Source organism: Ambystoma mexicanum, chromosome 12 (genome assembly GCF_040938575.1).
Source record: "Ambystoma mexicanum isolate Mex_15411 chromosome 12, UKY_AmexF1_1, whole genome shotgun sequence".
Taxonomy (NCBI): domain Eukaryota; kingdom Metazoa; phylum Chordata; class Amphibia; order Caudata; family Ambystomatidae; genus Ambystoma; species Ambystoma mexicanum.
Genome location: NC_090936.1, coordinates 137,984,074 through 138,003,403, shown reverse-complemented (window position 1 = coordinate 138,003,403; position 19,330 = coordinate 137,984,074). Strand labels below are relative to the sequence as shown.

At 45.6% G+C, this 19,330-nt stretch overlaps 1 protein-coding gene across 1 annotated transcript in view; it reads left to right on the top strand.

Moving 5' to 3' along the window:
- Nucleotides 1-19,330, top strand: part of SMC1B (structural maintenance of chromosomes 1B) — a 2,377,846-nt gene that overhangs the window by 684,896 nt on the left and 1,673,620 nt on the right. The window contains exon 8 of the mRNA XM_069627687.1: nt 17,450-17,532. Coding sequence (XP_069483788.1) covers nt 17,450-17,532 — 83 coding nt within the window. The remainder of the gene's footprint in view (nt 1-17,449; nt 17,533-19,330) is intronic.

Below are 19,330 nucleotides of genomic sequence, written 5' to 3'. Positions count from 1 at the left end.
AGGTTCCGAACCGGCCCACCTCGAAGGCACTGTGCACTGTGCCTATCTCTAGCCTGTATACGCCACCGAGCATAGGGCTAGATCCCCTGCCCATCTCCTCTGGGGTAAACATACCGCCCCTTACAGCAACCTTTTTTCAACTGTTCCAGCCAGCAACCTGAACTGTTTCAAGCCTTCACTGAACCCTGTTCTCGCAGTACGGTATAACACAGACTACTGCTCACATTGTGTAGTGCCTTATGGTCGCGTAGAGACCACTAACATTGTGTAGTGCCTTATGGTCGCGTAGAGACCACTGTGACCACTTGTGTTGTGCCTTATGGTCGCTCAGAGACTACTGTGACATTGTGTAGTGCCTTATGGTCGCTTAGAGACTACTGTGACATTGTGTAGTGCCTTATGGTCGCTTAGAGACCACTGTAACATTGTGTAGTGCCTTATGGTCGCGTAGAGACCACTGTGACCACTTGTGTTGTGCCTTATGGTCGCTTAGAGACTACTGTGACATTGTGTAGTGCCTTATGGTCGCTTAGAGACTACTGTGACATTGTGTAAGTGCCTTATGGTCGCTTAGAGACCACTGTAACATTGTGTAGTGCCTTATGGTCGCGTAGAGACCAATGTGACCACTTGTGTTGTGCCTTATGGTCGCTTAGAGACTACTGTGACATTGTGTAGTGCCTTATGGTCGCTTAGAGACTACTGTGACATTGTGTAGTGCCTTATGGTCGCTTAGAGTACACTGTGTATTAGTACTGGGTATCAGCACTGTGCACTAGCATTTCTCCGATTCTCTGCGCTAGTACCCTCACTGCAGCACCATTGTGTACTAACATTGCGCACTAGCTTCTCTCTGACGATTTTGTGCGTCAGTTCCCTCTAAACTCAGACATGATAACCTGGACCTTCCTCATTATGTTCCCATTCTTCCTGGTCCCCCATGACACCCCTTGTACAGGGCCACACTTTCGCTTACACCCCAACGGCCTCAGCAGACTAGCCTGCCCCAGACATTATCCCATACCCTGCCCCACCCCCTTCCTACCCAACATCAACCCCTTCCAGCCTACCTCCTCCATTGACTCTCATCGCATAGCAGACACCCCCAGCCCCCAAGAAGCATCACAAACTACTCACATCGGCCAACCCACTATCACAAACCTCACTACCAGCAGATCCTATCCCTGCTCAGGATTATCGAGATTCACCCGACTCAGATCCAGAACACACACACCTGCATCCTTCCCCAATCTAGGCAACAAACAAAACATAACCTTAACCAAATCTGCCCCTCACTGCACACGCCCTACACTTCCGACAGACCAGATATCACACGGCCTGATCGCACCCTCCCTCCGCACCCACACCAAAAAATCATGCATCACCACCGAAACCATTAAAGGTGCACTCATCAATGCGAGATCTGTAGTCGCCCATGCCTTAGACATTGCCGACATTATTACCGTCAATGATCTCGACTTCATAGCTATTACAGAGACCTGGCTCCACCCAGCATCTGGCCCCTCTCTATCACTTGCTATACCCAATGACTATACCATCTACCGTGCAGACAGACAAACAGCTAAAGGTGGTGGAGTAGCCGTTATTGCAAAAAGTTCCATCAACATTAGACACATACAAAACCAATCACTGACATCAGCGGAATTACTCACCCTCAAACTATCCACAACGCACACAAGCACTATCACCATCCACCTCATTTACAGACCGCCAGGCCCCATATTATCCTTTAATGACGACATAGCCCTTCTACTCTCTAACAATATCAAACCTAACTCTCGACTACTCATCCTAGGAGACTTTAATCTAGGTCTCAATGATGAGAAAGATGACAAAGCTCACACTATCGCCAACACTATTTCAGAATTAGGACTCACCCACCATATCGCACAACCCACACACAACAAAGGCCGCATCCTTGACTGGATAGCTGACCTCAATTGCAACACTACCATCCTCTCCAACACTCCATGCGCCTGGACCGATCACCACCTTATTACCTTCACTATCAACAAAGGCACTCAAACACCAGTGCCCTCCTCCAATGCCCCACCCACACTCACAAGAAACAACAAAAATATCACACTAGAGAAAATCCTCCCGCTACTCCAACCCATCATCGACTTCTCACCCACCATGACCAACCCTACTGAATTAGTAGATTTATACAACACAACTATCCTTAAGGCCATAAACACCATAGCACCACTCAAGCTTCGGAAAGCCAAACCACGAGCACACCTCAATTCCTGGTTCACCCCCAAACTAAAAACACTCCGCAAAGCCAAAAGACAAGCTGAATTAGCATGGAAACAGTCACCATCCACTATTAATAAGACATCCTACGCACTGGCATCGAACATCTATAAATCAGCCATCATCCAGTCTAAAAAAAACATGTACAATGAAAGAATCAGCAACGCCAAATCTAATACCAAAGAGCTCTTCAATATCCTGAGAGAACTCGAATCACCCTCCCCCATTCCAGACACTTGCAACAAAGACATCCACTGGTGCACGAACATCCAGGAAGCACTCCTAGGCAAAATTGCCACGCTACAAGCCAAAATCCTGACAAAGAAAGAAAGCCTCACCCTCTCCGATAACACCACCCCCTCTACACACGCCCACACCACCCCCCAAAATGATGACAATAACCTCTTTGAGTTTTCCACCATAACCATTAAAGAGGTTGAAGAAATAATCTACTCTCTTAAACCGTCCAAATGCCAAGGCGACACTTGCCCAGCCCCTATCATTAAAGATGCAGCCAAACAACTTGCTCCCTTCATCACCTCCCTCATCAACGCATCTTTCACCTCCAACATAGTGCCCAACAACCTCAAGGAATCCTGGGTTCTTCCTTTACTTAAGAAGCCCACCCTTGACCCTAATGTCCCCACCAACTACAGACCCATAACGACTGTACCCTTCCTACTAAAAATCCTCGACAGAGCTGCCTATCTCCAGATACAGAACCACCTTGAGAAAAATAACTTACTAGGACTCAGACAATCAGGATTCCGCCCCAAACACGGCACTGAGACCGCCCTGATTGACCTTAAGACACAGATGGACAACATTAAAGACAATGGTAAACTAGCCCTCCTTCTCCTCCTTGACTTATCGGCCGCCTTCGACCTGGTCAACCACGACATCCTCTGCAAACATCTATCCTCAGCAGCCAAATTTTCAGATAACGCCAATGCATGGATCCATTCCTTCCTTAACAACAGATCCATGAGAGTCTTCGCACCCACAGCCTCTGCCATCCCAGCCCCAGTCACTTGCGGTGTCCCCCAGGGCTCCTGCGTCTCCCCCACTCTATACAATGTATTCACGAAACCCCTCTTTGACATACTGGACCGCTTGGGTGTCATCTACACCAACTACGCAGATGACACCCAAATACTGATCCCTTTAACAGGCGACTACTCCACCGACCTCACTGCTCTCAACAACATTTATTCCATTATCCAAGAATGGATGGCCAAGCATGGCCTATGCCTTAATGACGACAAGACCGAGCTTCTTCTCCTAGGTTCCCAACCCAGACTTAATAAACTCGACAAACTCTATCAAGCATTCACTATAGACGGCAATAACATCATCGTCTCTAACAGCGTCAAAACCCTAGGAATCTACCTCGACTCCTCCCTCACACTGACAAGACAGATCAATTCCATCTCATCAGCCACTGCTTACACTTGTAAACTCATCAATGCCAGCAGACCTTACCTCTCACCATCCAACTGCATCACCTTAGCCAGAGCGCTAGTCCTTTCCAAAGTTGACTACTGCAATGCGCTATACTTGGGAACCAGTCAGAAAAACATCAACAAACTACAAGTCATACAAAACAACGCCTTGCGAGCAGCCCTGAACATACCCAAACATGAACACATCTCGGACTCCAGACGCACCTGCCATTGGCTATCCATACCACAAAGAATTGAATATAAAACCATCTCACTCACACACAAATGCCTAGCTAACCAAGCACCCAGATACCTATCCGACAACCTCAAGCACCACACCCCAGCGCGCCCTATCAGATCAGCTGAAACACACTGCTTAAATATCCCAAGATTTAAGCTCCAAAAAGCAGGTGGCTCCAGCTTCCCCGTGCTTGCCTCCAAACTTTGGAATTCACTTCCACTCGAGCTGAGATCAGAACCGTCCTTTCACAGATTTAGACACAACACCAAAACTTGGCTTCTATCCAAAGAAACTGCCTAGCCCTACCTCACTAGCATGCACCAAGACTGTAAATTTGTAAATATGTAATCGATTTGTACATTTCTGCTGCATTATTCTTGTTGTATTCATTATTCTTGTTGTATTCATCGCAAGCGCCTGGATGCCCTAGGGCCAGGCGGCGCTATACAAATAATAAACTAAACTAAACTAAGAGTCCTTTGGATCCCGGAGGAGAAGAAGCTCCACATCAACATCCTGGAGCTCCGTGCAGTGTTCTGGGCCCTCGGGTCTTTGCTACCGTCCCTCAGGGGCAAGGTGGTGAGAATTTTCACCGACAACACCACCACGATGTTCTACATCCGGAAGCAGGGAGGAACCTGATCCCCGGCCCTCTCCAAGGAAGCCGAGGATCTGTGGCATTGGGCCGTCGCCCAAGGGATGTTTCTGGTACCCTTTCATCTGGCAGGGATAAAAAAAACACGATTGCCGACTCAGCAGGGAGCTACGCTCGTGCCACGAGTGGGAACTACATCAGGATCGACTCTTCCGACGATGGGGAAAACCCCAGATCGACCTGTTCGCGACGGCAAAGAACTCCAAGTGCCAGAGGTTCGCCAGCAGGTTTCCCCAGCTGAGGAGCATGGGCGATGCTTTCTCGTTCCCCTGGGAAGGCCTGTTCCTTTATGCATTCCCTCCGTTGCCATTGCTGCTCCGACTCGTCAACCAGCTCAAGAGGTCCTGGTGCAGGATGATTCTGGTCGCACCGGCTTGGCCGAGGCAGATCTGGTTCCCGGACCTTCTGGACTTGTCAGCATCCCCACCAGTCAAGCTCCCGACGGACACGGATCTTCTCTCCAGAGAAGGAGGCGCCATAATTCATCACGACCCGGAGTCGCTGAACTTGCAGGCCTGGCTCCTGCAGTGCTAGAGTTTGGAGGGTACGATATCCCGGCTGACTGCAGAGAGGTCCTTGCAAAAGCCAGGGCATCCTCCACTCTCAAGTGCTACGGACATAAGTGGAAGAGGTTCTCTGTCTGGTGCCGTGCACAGAAGATTAACCCTCTATGAATTACGGCCCCTCAAGTGATGTCGTACCTACTGTCGCTGGCCAAAGCTAGTCTGGCTCACGCCTCCATCAAGATGCATCTGGCTGCGATCTCCCGATACACCAGAACCACAGGACGGGCGTCCTTGTGATCCCATCGCCTGGTAAAGGAATTTATGAAGGGAATGTTCCGATCGTTCTCGCCGGTGAAGGGCCCTGCCCCGGCGTGGGAATTCAACGTGGTGCTGACCAGGCTCATGGGGGCGCCATTCGAGCCCCTGCATTCAGCGCCGCTGAAATTCCTGTCGTGGAAGACTGCGTTTCTTGTGGCCATCACCTCCGCATCACAGCTGTTTGTGAACTTTGGACCTGTGAACCAAGGGAAGGCTCTCTCGAAGGCTTCCATTTGCAGATGGCTCTCTGCTGCATCATGCATTGTCATCGGTTGGCAATCCGACCGTTGCCTGGCCGTCCGAGAGCCCACTGGACCAGAGTGATCGCTGCTACCACAGCGTTCTTGCCTGGTGTGCCCCTGCTGGACATCTGCAGGGCTGCTACGTGGAGATCGAAGCACACCTTCACGAGATTTTACTGCGTCGACCGGGATTCCAGGGAGGAGTCCAGAGTCGGCCAGGCAGTGCTGCGCAACCTGTTCGCTTAAGGTGAACCTGATGAGGAGGTAACAGATGCTTAACGTTGAGTTTTATGTAATGCTTAATGTTGAGCCTTGCTACCTCCCGTGGTTGTGCACGTGTACTGCTATGTATGTATTATATTCATGAGCATGTGAATCCATGCCAGACCCCATGCTGGAGAAGGAGCAATTTACTTACCTGTAACTTGTTCTCCAGCATGGGTCTGGCATGGATTCACATGCAAACCCTCCTTCCTGCCCCTCTACGGCTCTTCACTTGGTCATACTGCCACTTTGCGTGCTGCCAAATCTGAAGATGGCAGCCAGAGGCGGGCCTTAGGGAGAGGGCAGTCATTGGCTTGGGGCAGTATGACCCAGAGACCAGTGATTGGTTACTACTGAGAAAGACAGATCAGAAACGAATCTGATACTGATTTTTCGTTACCGAGGATTCCCAGCCTGACGGGGAATATTCATGAGCATGTGAATCCATGCCAGACCCATGCTGGAGAATAAACGTTACAGGTAAGTAACTTGTTCCATACTCTCCAACCTTTTTCACCATTGGGGCACTCCAGAAGTGGATCTCTTTGCAACATCATCAAACAGGAAACTTCCTCTTTATGGTTCCAGGAACGGGCTCGGAGCTTCTTCCCTGAGGGATGCTCTCGAGATTCTGTGGCATAACATGAGGGCATACGCCTTCACGCCTCTTCCTCAGATTAAACGGGCGCTATGCAAGCTCAGGAACACAACAAATTGCACTCTCCTGTTCATAGCTCCTTTGTGGCCAGCCAGATTCTGGTTTTCGGAGCTTCAGCATCTGTCAGTCTGCTCGCTGGTCAGACTTCCGCTGACCCTCGACCTGCTTCGCCAGAGCGATCAGCAGATGTGGCATCCCTCGCCACAATCACTCAGGTTGGTGGCCTTGTGCCTGAGTTCAAATCTTTAGAAAGTTTCAAATTGTCTGTGGATAATATGCATATATGGATAAAACTTTGACAAGGTTTCAGGATAGGAGCAAATGGTGTTTAGCTAAGCAGCTGGACCCCAGAGAAGCTACCATCGACGTGGTCCTGTCATTCTTTTCTCATCTGGCAGCTTCGGGCATACATGTCTTGTAGGACTTATTTGTCGGCTATCGCCGCTTACCTGTCCAGACTCTTGCTCCTTTTCATTGACAAACCCGGTCAGTAAAAGACACTTTGCAGGTCTATTGCATCTTTATCCACCGGTGTGCAACTCGCATCCAAATGGGAATTGAATGTGGTCCTCACTGCTTTATGCCATAAACCTTTTGAGCCCATGGCTACGGTGGACTTGAAGTTCCTTTCGTGGAAAATGGCTTTTCTGATTGCCGTGACTTTGTCAAGGCATGTAAGCAAGCCTCGGGCCTGGTCTGGAGAACATCCATTCCTCACCTTTCACAAGGAGATTGTCCCCCCAGAATAATCCTTCTTTCCTTCCAAAGGTAGTATCAGATTTTCATCTGAACCAGTCTATTTCCTTACCCGTTGTCTTTCCTGACCCAGCCTCCGATGCAGAGAGGGTATTGCATAATTTGGTTGTCAGATGAGCTCTAAAGTTTTATTTGGACAGAACGTCTAAACTTGGGAGCTCTTCCCAGCTTTTTCTGACCTTCGGAGATCCGAAAGGAAAGACGGCCTCGAAAGCGACTATCTCCCGATGGATTGCTTCCTGTATTTCAGAGGCGTATACTGTTCAGGGCCTTCAGCCTCCAAAAGGAATTCATGCCCATCTGGTGCGGGGCAAGGCAGCTTCTGTTTCCTTCCAGAAATAGGTTCCCTGGAAAACCATTGCTAGTTACTGACATTGAAGTTGTGCATTTATTTTGTGAACGCCTCGCTGACCTGCCACAGCACTGCAAGCTCTGTGTAGCTCTTGCTGTTCACCTGTAGCTTCCTGGAGGAGGCCGTGTGGACCAACATCACGTGATCTGTCACGTGACATCTGACGATCTCTTTTAACAGCTGTAGAGCACCCATGCAGCGTAAAGCCCGTCAGGGGTAAAGGGCGCTGGCTGTTGTGCGGCTGTTTGGCGCTGACGGCTTGACCACTGGATGGGAGACTGCAGAGGTGTTCCCTCTTTGATCCCGGCCTTGACACAAAGTCGAACATTGTGCCCTCTTCATCTTAAGCCCGCGTCAGTAAAGGGCGCAAGTGAAAACTGTTAGCTGTGTGCTGTCAGCCGGTGACGGAAAGCATCACAATGAAGACATCCGCGCTTGCTTGCCCACAAGTTCCGGAACAAACCGATGCCGGCCCACAAACAAGGGGCAAGACCTTACATCAAAGGCACCTCTTGAACCCCTGGACGCTTGCCAAACCAGCAGGAAGAAGCGCGAAAGTAAGTCAACAACCCAAGAGTGGAGAAATTAATCATGTAGAGAACGAAACATTAAATACCCTGCATAAAACAGAAGAGTCTCCAGCGAAGAGGACAAACCCACAACCGATCATACAGATACCCTCCCTTTACACCCTAGCAGTTAAAGCACCTGGTTTATGCGAAGAAAAGGTGAAACGCCCAGGTCGAGTAAACCCGAAACAAGTATGCAAACTACTCACGTTGCCCTCACAGATTGGGAACCTAGCGTCTGACTACTGTAAGTCAGAACTCTCCCCACTCAATATTGATGCAGTTGAAATAAACTCGGCCTTGTTCCTATCCCCATTCGAAGTAACTGACCTTGAACTTCTAAACGCAACCAGTCAAACTAGCAGACTATCTGGAGCCAATATTACCATCGACAACGCCCCAGTGACCATTAAGGCCCAGTGTATCAAAGACAGGATCAGTCCCACGATCTCAGATTCTACACCTCCCAAAGAAGAGACGTTAGATCAAATCAGAGACTAGTATACGAAACATAAATGACTCAATAAAAAGAGCGAATCAGCTGAAGTACAGCAAAGTCCAACCTAGAATAGAATCTAAAAAGCAAAGCTCTTCCCTTGACTCTGTCAAGAAAAGAGAAAGCCTACACAGCAGAATCGCAGCGGCTGCCTGTCCATGAAGCACGAGACAAACGGCTGACTGAAAAACTAAAAGCCGATTATCTCGCTGTCGAAGCCAAACTGACAGCAAGCTTTCAAAACGAAGCAAATAAAAAGAACCAAGACAAAAGGTTGTCTGATTTGACAAAATCGCTCTACAACTCGGAAGCTCGACACCAAGCCACCACCAGTACCCAATAACAAAATCTCATGGTTTGAAAAACTTCGAACCAAAAGCAATAGAACATTGCGAAACATTAAATTTGTCAACTGTAGCCACCAAATCGCACTACGTAAAAAAAGGATAATGAAATTAAACTCGGCCAAAACAGATGCAAAACGCATGAAGATGAAAGTCAAAATAACCGCGAATCAGGAGCCAAACCCAATCTTTCAACAGCAGCAACGATTCAAATACATAATAATGTTCTGGCAGCGACAACTTTAGCGTTATGCCCATTCATCAATCTCTATCAGACTCTCCACGAAACTGTGAACAAACGACCATGATGACAAACTTGATCTCGAAAATAACGGCAATTGATGAGTTCACAAAATTTCTACACTGCAAAATCGCTAATTTGGCAGAACATTCAACACAGTGGCAAGCAATTCAAAAAGAGCAGATGCTAAAAGACCATTCTTCTAAAGACGACCTAATGGCAGCATTACTTGAACGAAATTAGAAAAGATTCCCAAGCTACATGCTACAGCTCTAGCAGAGCTTGTAAAGAACTCCCAATACCAAAAGCTGGTGTTGACCCAAATGAAAAACGCCGAACCACTCCAGAGACCGTTAGCTGGACTATACCCGACTGTTACGATAGCATTGAAACCCTCAAATAACACTGACCAGCAAATATCCAACGGCTGCTCTCAGGGCAAAACAGTGAACACACCAGATATAATCGTTTTAGCGGACAATCAAAACTGCCAAAAACCACCAAGTATTCCCCCACAAGAAATACCCTCAAAAACACACACGGAAGAGAGCGACGGGCGAATACAAGACGGCAGATCAAAATTACCGAAACCTAAAACCAACGAGACTGCTATCCTAACGGGTATTCCTGAAAAAAAGACCTCATGCTCATTTGGAAACTTCTCACGTTCTGCAAAAACTGGATATTGGAATGTGAAAGGATTAACAAGTGAGACAGTAATCCCAAACAAAAAGCCACCAATGAACACGCACAAAATTAATCCAAAGAAGCCTTCGCGTCAAGCAGCCAAATCTTTTATCCGCAACTTTACCACACCGAAGAAGTCGGCGCTGTTCGAGCGTGCAAAGCCTCAAGAAAAAGTTACCGCCTCCCAAATAGTATCTGCAGTAACAGGACACATCTCTGCCGGTGTAACCGTAACTAAAAACACCAATAAAAAAAAACGCCGGCGATTTAGATTCTGAAAGTCAAGCAAGCCTTTCCTCCTCAGCCTTGTCAATCGACCTATGTGATCTTTCAACATACTCAGATGACCAGACTACTGAAGTAATAAGCACGCGTGAAATTGAAAACAACTCGCCTCAAAAAGACATAAGAACAAAGGCGGACACTGCGGACAAAATTAAACTTGAAAAAAAAACACTCCACGGATCAACCCCATCGCAGACGTGAAAAAAGCTAAGCAATCATCACAGCCGCACAAAAGTAAACTTAACTCGAGCTGTAAACTAATTCCCAAATTTACACGACTACAACAGAAAGTTTCCATTCAACAACCAATTTCGTATCATAGATGAGAGCCTTTAAAAAACTGCACACAAATAAAATTACGACTACAGAATATCCACCCAGACGACGGCGATGTGAACCTAAATCGCAGCAACATCATGAAACTATTCAAATGCATTCCCGCGCTGCGCACAGTAACTTCTGAGGATATATTGATCGTTGAATACGCAACAGAAAGAACCTCGGACCAAGTACTGCTTCATATCAACTCACTGGTTGTAAGGAGAACCCTATTAGATGCACAGGATGATCTCCTACTATACGGATTCAATCTTTCCGTCGAACCACCACAGGACTACATCAAGGTCGACCAAGCGACTAAAAGAAACCCTGTCCTAGAGACTCGAATGAAACAAAGAAGAGAACAACTGAGACACCATCTATCCAAGTCAAGTCACAAAAAGTTGAATATGCAATCAGAATATCAAGATTCAAGGCGAAAATATCACACAATTATCCGGAATTAGCTAGAGACAGAACGTCATGCCCAGGACCAGACCTTAATTTCTTGGAACACAAGAGGATTCGTACACCTGTTAAACACCTTCCCAGTAAATCTTGATGGAAACTTTGCCATATGTCTACAAGAAACATGGTTGTGAGAAACCCCTACCAAAGACTGGTACACGATCCTATTGAATCCCGCTGGATAAAACAGGAAAGGAAGACCTTTCTCAGGATTACTGATGATGATAAAAAACGCAGCACATTGGCAAGTGAAAGAAACATTCAATTCAAATGTATTTGTGCAAGGAGCATTACTCAAACACTTGGAAACAAGCTCCAAATTATGATATGTAGAGACCTAAATAATACTTGGTTCGAGAGGGACGATCTGATTTCGAAAACAAAGGCGTAAAACGTTTGAAAATTTGTTAGCAGAAGCCAAAATATGGCACGCGGCAATGAAGATTCGAAACTGCATACTGCTGAATGGACAGGTTCAAGGAGATCTACCAGCCAATACAACCTGGCATCAAAATCAAATAAAGAAAACATTAGACTACATCTGGATCTCTCATAATCTACTTAAGAAAGTCACATCTAAAGGTGACACAAGCCCTCAATAGTGACCACTACCCATTGAAGCTGATTTGGCAAACGAGTGAGCATTTACTATTGACCAAATATGATAACGAGGTTTGGTCAAACGCAACTGGAACATGTCTCCGGATCAACAGGCAGCATATCTCTCAGCTCACTGCCATGTTTGATCAAATCACAGTTGGAAAAGATGAAAACTATGTGCCACTGTTAAGTAAATTTATGGTGAAAACGACCTCGAAAGGGATAGCCGGCCATCATCACCAACATAAATTCAGTAACCAGCTAGCGAGGGAAAAAAAAAACACTTCTGCATGACATCAGAAAAATCAAGAAATCAAACCATCCTAACAAGGACAAGCAGTTGCGCCTTCGCCGACAACGTTAACGAAATTGGGTCAAATCGTTCTCCACCCAAAGAGATCAAGAACAAGCAGAAATAATGTTAGAACTATTTCAAAAACATAACTCGAGGGAAATTTGGGCAATTTTGAACGCAGGTAACACCAAAAGCAACCAAGCTCTGATCAACGAAGTAGCTCCCCAGCTTTGGGAATCATACTTCTTTGAATTATTTAACGATAGTGACAATAAAAAGGAAACTAAGCATGGAACACTGGCTGAACGATGGAACGCAACAGTCTCGTACTGACATCATGAATGCAATTATGCAGCTAAAGAATTCAAGAGCCCCAGGCCCTGATAACATCTCATATATGATGCTTAAAAAAGAACCAGAGCGGTGGGCACAGTTTATTGAAATACTATTTTATAAAATAGAAACTACCCAAGAAAAACCTTCTTCTTGGCAAACAGTCGTGGTAGTACCAATTCACAAAAAGGGCCCTAGAGCTGACCCGGCAAACTATCGCACGATAGCTTTGCTAGATACAATTGGAAAATTATTTGCTCCATTCTTACAAAAAAAAACTGTCAGCTTGGGCTAAACAAGAAAACATCGGTGACTGTCGGCAAACAGGTTTCACTAAAGGCGTGTGCACTGAAGTAAATCTACTACTACTAAACCTACTAAAACTAGCCTCACTAAAAGGTCAGAAACCTCTTTTCTTAGCGTTTGTGGACATGCGGCAAGCTTTCGACAAAATAAACCGAAACCTCTTATGGCAAAAGCTTACACAATGGAAATGCCCTCCACATATATTGATCCCGATAAGAGCACTATACGAAGAAACATCGGTTCGTATTCGAACTAATCGGAATGGAGATTTGACACACTCAATCCCGACGTCAAAAGGTGTCAAACAAGGATGCCCGCTGGCTGCATTGCTATTCAAATTATTCATCTCTGACTTACCTATCGAGCTAAAAGAAGTAAGGTGCTTCCCACCGAGAATAAATGACCAAGAACTAAACTGTATTTTGTATGCAGACAATATTGTCTTGGCTGACCAGACAGCAATAGGATTACAGCGGCTGCTGACTAAATTAAACAGCTATCTCACAAAGCATATGCTCGAGATCAATTCAGCCAAAACCAAAATCATAAAAATGAAGAACACGATGGGTCAGAAATCAAACCATTTTAAATGGTATGTGGCAAACGAGGAAATCGAAACAACGTCGATACGCTACCTCGGAATCATTTACAGCACTTCCATCAGAGAATGGCCATGGTACCAAGATCTGCGAAACAGAATGCTAACATACGCCCTACAAGGACTGAAATTACACAATGAATACGGAAAATGATCTGTTCGACCGCTACTAACATTCTACTTAAAGTACTAACTGCAATTACATTTGGGGCCGAATGCGCATGGAACCTCGACTTTAAAGTATGGGATGTTCTCGAAGGGCTGTTTTGGCGCAAAGCCCTACGTTTACCCAAATATGTTTCGATGACGAGCCTGCGATACGAGCTGGGGATAAATTCCTTATACGACTCAACAATCTGGAAAGCTTGTGCACTCCTACGCAAAATAAAAGAACATCCTGGTGAACCAGCTTACAAAATACTCAAACAAGATACATCTAGCTCAAATTCACAGATTCTAAGGGAGTGGACCTATAAAGTAGACCAAATTATGATGACCGCTGACATCGAAATCGCTTCTTTGCAATACCCACCCGCAGCTTGTCAAACGTCTTCAATGGTGGGGATGGATTCTGAATAGTGAAAAAAGAGCACTCCTCAAATGTACACTCACGTCAGGATCTGCACTAAATAGACTATATGTACAGCCAAAATACCTAGTCAAATGTCCATATCGCCACCATAGAGACCAATTTCTGCGACTGCGGCTAAATGCACTACAAACAAATGAAATGAGATGGATGAGAAAAAACCTGGATCAAAAAGACGACCTATGTAGACATTGCAAAAAAGATACGAATCACTTTACCATCTGATCATAAATTGCGATGCAATCTCGAGTCAAAGGACTCTACATTTGGACTTTTGCTTTCCAATAAATGGAAATAGTGAAGACTGGTGGTCGTGTGTGACATCAGGTCACAACATGAAAATAACTTGTGCAATATTTGATTTCTTAGAGACAATTCAGAAAGAACAATGGAAGATCCAAATGATAACTCTTGAACCCAAGAAGTATGTGCTTAGGAAAACTTTAACACTCAAGATGAAAATAACCACATAAAGATTCTGTGATAAAAGTTTGTACAAACTAAAGGATCACAATAAAAAAAATAAAAATAAAACAAATTGCCAGAGCAGCCACATTGGCTTCCACCTCCAGCTTTTTGTAAGCATTACTGCTTAGACCTGAGCTCCAGAGCCGATGCTCAGTTCGGGCAGGTGGTTCTTAAAAACCTCTTTCTGTAAAGGAGTTACATCCACCCGTTTTCCTGTGAGGAGTGCTTGGTAATATCCCAAAAGTATGGAGGAAAGGGGACGGGACGTAGGAGTATAACAAAGTTACTGACCGTAGTGACTACCTTACTCCTAGTCCATAGTCCCCTTTCCTCCATACGCCCTCCCGCCGTCCCCTCTAATAAGTATCCTCTTTTATTGCTTAAATGGTCTCAGACCTGGCGATAGAAAAGGACTGAAGGGCCATTTGCGGGGCGGAGCTAAGGAGGGCGGGGTTACGCAGCGTGCGGTTCCCCGCGTAAAAAGAAAAGGACCACATTTTCAATTTGATGCTTTTTTACAAAAGTGCTTGGTTCCCGTCCCACGGGACGGAATGTCCCAAAAGTATGGGGGAAAGGGGACTATGGAGTAGAAGTACAGTAGTCACTACGGTGAGTATCTTTGTTAATCCCAGGTATTGCCTTTAGCGGAATGTAGTAACATAAAGTAACTTTTAGAATCTCGGGTTGTTCTGTGCTGGAAACGCTGTGTCCGACAAATCTTTCCTTCGCAGTCCTGTATACTTTGATAATTAAAAGAATGCATCCGACCCAGCTTATCAAGTTCTGGTTTTACAAACATTATGCAATTAATCTTGTGCTTCACATCACTCTGTACTAAATCTAGTAACAATCTGAGTAAAAATTGCAACAGTTAGATCAGAACAAACACCAAAGTTACAAGGGTTTTATCTTTAAATATTCTTCTAAAGAGCTCAACCCCAACTTATTTTGTAGTGAAAGTGTTGGGGATGGATTGGGGGAGACTAAAGAGTTTCCTATGAAAAGTAGACTCTACTACCAACACAGCCCCAGATACAGGCCCCAAATTCAATCAACTATGTAGTCTTTCTGCTGTTAACCATGAGCATAGGTTGGATTGGATGGCTTCCAGGGCCTTTAGCTAGGTGGAATAATGCAAAACCTGATTGATTTTGTCCTCTCCTGTTACGCACATGTTAATCTCACACAATAGTACTACTGAACGTGATGCCTACGTAATCGATTGTATATCTGTACCCAATCCATTCTCTGACTTGCCGGTTAGAGGACAGGACTTGACCCAACTTTTTCCCAGTACCATTAATTTGAACTTTCCTGTGTTAACTGCCATGCCTCTAGAGTCCATGAACCGATCAATCGGTGTCTGCAGATCTTTAGGGATACAGGCCAGTAATTCTGCATCATCAGCATATGAGTTGGCCTGGTGGATACCTGCTGAGCCTTGGCATATCACTAAAATTAGCACAAGGTTCTTCTAGGACATTGTCTTCCAGGAAGTTAAAAAGAGGGGCCAAAACACAGCACTGATGAACTCCATGCTGAGATGTAAATGAAGACAGTTTGACATTCAGGCCGGACCGCCCCTAAACTTCCAGGATGAAATGGAGTTTTTAAAATATCCACCATCAACAGTTAAAGGCTCTGGAAATATCCATAAAAGCCAAAAGAAAGTTGAGACCCATAACCAACCGTGTATTTGCTGGTAATCAAAAGTAATTTTGGTGCCTGTTCAACTATACCAAGCCCTTCACAGAGGCAACATTGGACATCAGACACCAGCTCTTCATAACGTTTACCAAATAACTTTGAGCCTGCATCTAACAGGGACAATCATGCAGTAACTTCTGGGTTTGTCTTGACTTCTTTTTTTAAATATTGGCACTATAGTGTATCGTTTCCAGCTCATAGGGATTTTAGCAGACTTGCACACTGATTTAAAAACCGTTCCAAGGATGGGTGCCCAAAAATAAGTGTCATGTTTATAAACCTCAACAGCGATGCCTGGGAATTGAGTCTGAAGGGAAATAATTCCCTGGCATTGCTGTAATTACTGGTGCCTAGTGAGGAAGGGTAACTGGGATGCACTACCTTATTTGTAGTTTATAAACATCAACAGGCCAGAGGTCTGGGCTGGGAGATTTGAAAGAAGTGAAGTTTGGTTTAACTTTTTCCAACTTGCAATAAGAAAGAATAAAACTTAGTCGCAGGGCCATTGTCAGTCAGTTGCCCCTGCAATTTGCTGGCTGCAGGATTGGCTGCTGCACTGTATAATGAAGATAAATGTGCTACCTATTCTGACTCAAGAATATTCCCACACGTCTGCTTGTTTGGAAAGTTATCGGCCAACCCTGTCGCAACCGGGGACCATAAGCTAACGTGGTCTTTACAGACAATAGCGGCAAACAGCGGATCACACTCTCTCCTGAGCCGATAGCGTAAATTCATGTGAACATTTTCATAGTTCCTTCGACTCTCCAATGTTGTCTATGGTGCAATAAAATTTGTTTAGCTTTCCTGCAAGAAGCATTGTACCACCTTGGGTCTACTCCAGGTACAACAGCTTTGCAATTGAGTAGACAAAACTAATGACCTAATTGACTTCAGAAGGTTGTAGAACTCGCTGGATCTGAAATGGGGTGCTTGAAATGCACTTTGGGATCTAGGTTTGAATTCCACTCTCCAAAGGGTGACTTTGTGAAAGACATCTTCCCACAGTGGTGCTCTTTCTTCTTGCCCCCTTCCCTCTCGATGTTTACAGGTGTGTCCCTCATCCCCCACCTTCCTGCTTGAGACACTGCACCCCCCTGCCAGCCCTGCAGCCTACATGCACCACTCTTTTGTGTGTCATTCTTCAGCCCTGCTGCAAGGGACCACAATCAGGGCTGCAATTGGCCATATGCCTATAAACGGTTGCAGTGTCGGGCATTAGTAGAAGTCATTCTGACCATTAAAGGTCAGATCCTAAACAATACAGGTGGCAGTAAAAAAGTTAAGGGGTCCTCGTAAAAATGGACAGCAAACTCGAAACATGGTTTGTCTGAACAATGTCGCTGACGAGTATTATAGGTGTAGCTTTTAATTGTAAATTTCTTTTTACTTTTTCTTATAAGGTGTTTAAATTTATTTCTCTTGATTGTTTAGGGAAGCAAGAAACAGATTGAAGAACAGATTGATGATCATAAGAAACGACTTGAGAAGTTGGAGGAGTATATCAATACGTGCATGTATGTTAATTACCTATGATTTTTCTACTTGTATATTATTTTAAATTGCAGTACAAACACATTGCTAAACATATTTAGCAATCTCTGTGTACCCAATGCATTTACTGTTCATTATTTAATGAAAATGTAAAACTATGCTAAACTAACCGGTTTGACATATTTCATAACCCATGTCCTTCTTTTGGCTCAATTGGCTGCCCAGTGGCATTCGCCCAACATCTAAATATCACAGTTAGTTATTTCTAGTTATAAGGGCATCCAATACATTTTTCATCAATAACTTTATTTTGGCCGTAGGACCATAAAAGTACATTGTGACACAAATCAACAACAATAACAAATTAAACATTGCATCCATATTTCAAGTAAATCATGCACAATACCTCTGTGGCCTGCTTATGTTCTCAAAGGAGCACACTTCCATAAGTGAATCCTACGGCCAAGTAGAATGCGCCAACCATCTCCTAGCTCACCAAAGCATTTTGGCCCAAAAGTGTTTTCCAGTGTCCTTTTCTGCAATGGGACCCTGTTTGCACCTGAAAGCACAGGCCAGCGGGGGTTATTTTCAGGGTGGGCATCAGGATTTCCCCCAGGGTATGCTCCGATTTCAATCACTGTGTTGGCTGCGGGGTGACATCTCCTAACAAAGCCCAATATACCTTTTCCCACACTTGGCTTCCTAAAGTCAATTTGTACAAAATCATGGGTACCTTTCCCCCTGGTAGTGCAGCCTGGTACACCTTAGGACCTTCTCCGATGCTACGAATAGGCAACCCTGCACAGCCCGGAATCCAGTGAATAGACATATTCACAAGGGCTTCCCTGGGTGCATTATAATTTGGGGGCAATTTTGGAACCCTATGTAGATGTATAGACACTGCCCAGCCGGGCACTATTCCCTTGCTGAAGTTGGTGGTACGATTCAATGACGCATGGCCAACCCCAGTAGATAACTTTCCCATAGTGGCATTGCGCCTTGGGCCACCTTCACCCTTCCTGGTAGTCTGTGAGGAATGGAGTGGAATGGACTTTAGGCTATGCAGACCAGCAGTGCGTTGTCGAGCAGGGCACTTTCAGCTTTGCGTCTCTCACAGCCACTAGTAGACCCCAGCCTAACAGGGTTGGGGTTTGCATTATTAAGGTAGGTGACAGGATTGACAAAAGGTACAGTCGGTAAACCATTTGAGTCCCCCTTTTTGCCCTCCTGGGTGGTAGGAACCTCTCCCTTGGTCCCTGCTTTCCGTGATATTCCAGCAGCAATTGGAGATGTTTTTTTTAAATTTTTTTATTGACCCCAGCTCAAACAAAACAAGATTGCATGCGTGGGCCCCTGGGTCAGTCACCCCATCCTGGTCAGTGTTGAGCATTGGTACTGATCCAGAGTGAAGAGAGGAAACTGGGAGATAGGCGGGGTGGGAGAGGTTGGTACCAGGATGAAAGCCACTGTTGACCCCTGCCAGTTAATCCTGCTTTGGGACATTCCCAGGGCCCCTGTAGATTGTCTTACAAAAGCCCCTCCTCGGTCCCTGCCCGTCCATGAGTATCGTACGTTTGGATTCTGATTGGGGTGGTTGTGTCCCTGCTGACTTCCAACAATGTGGTTAGACCTTCACCCCCAGAATGACTGCAGTGAACTTCGGGGTATTGGAGGTGCTGGTGAGGTCAAGATTGACTAGTGGAGACTTGGTAGAGGTCAGACCGGTGTGGGTGGTGGTGGGCAAAGTAGTGGTCGTGGCGATCATGGTGGTTGCTGGAGTGTCATTAGCATGGAGTTGTAGGTTTCCTGTTGCCACAGATA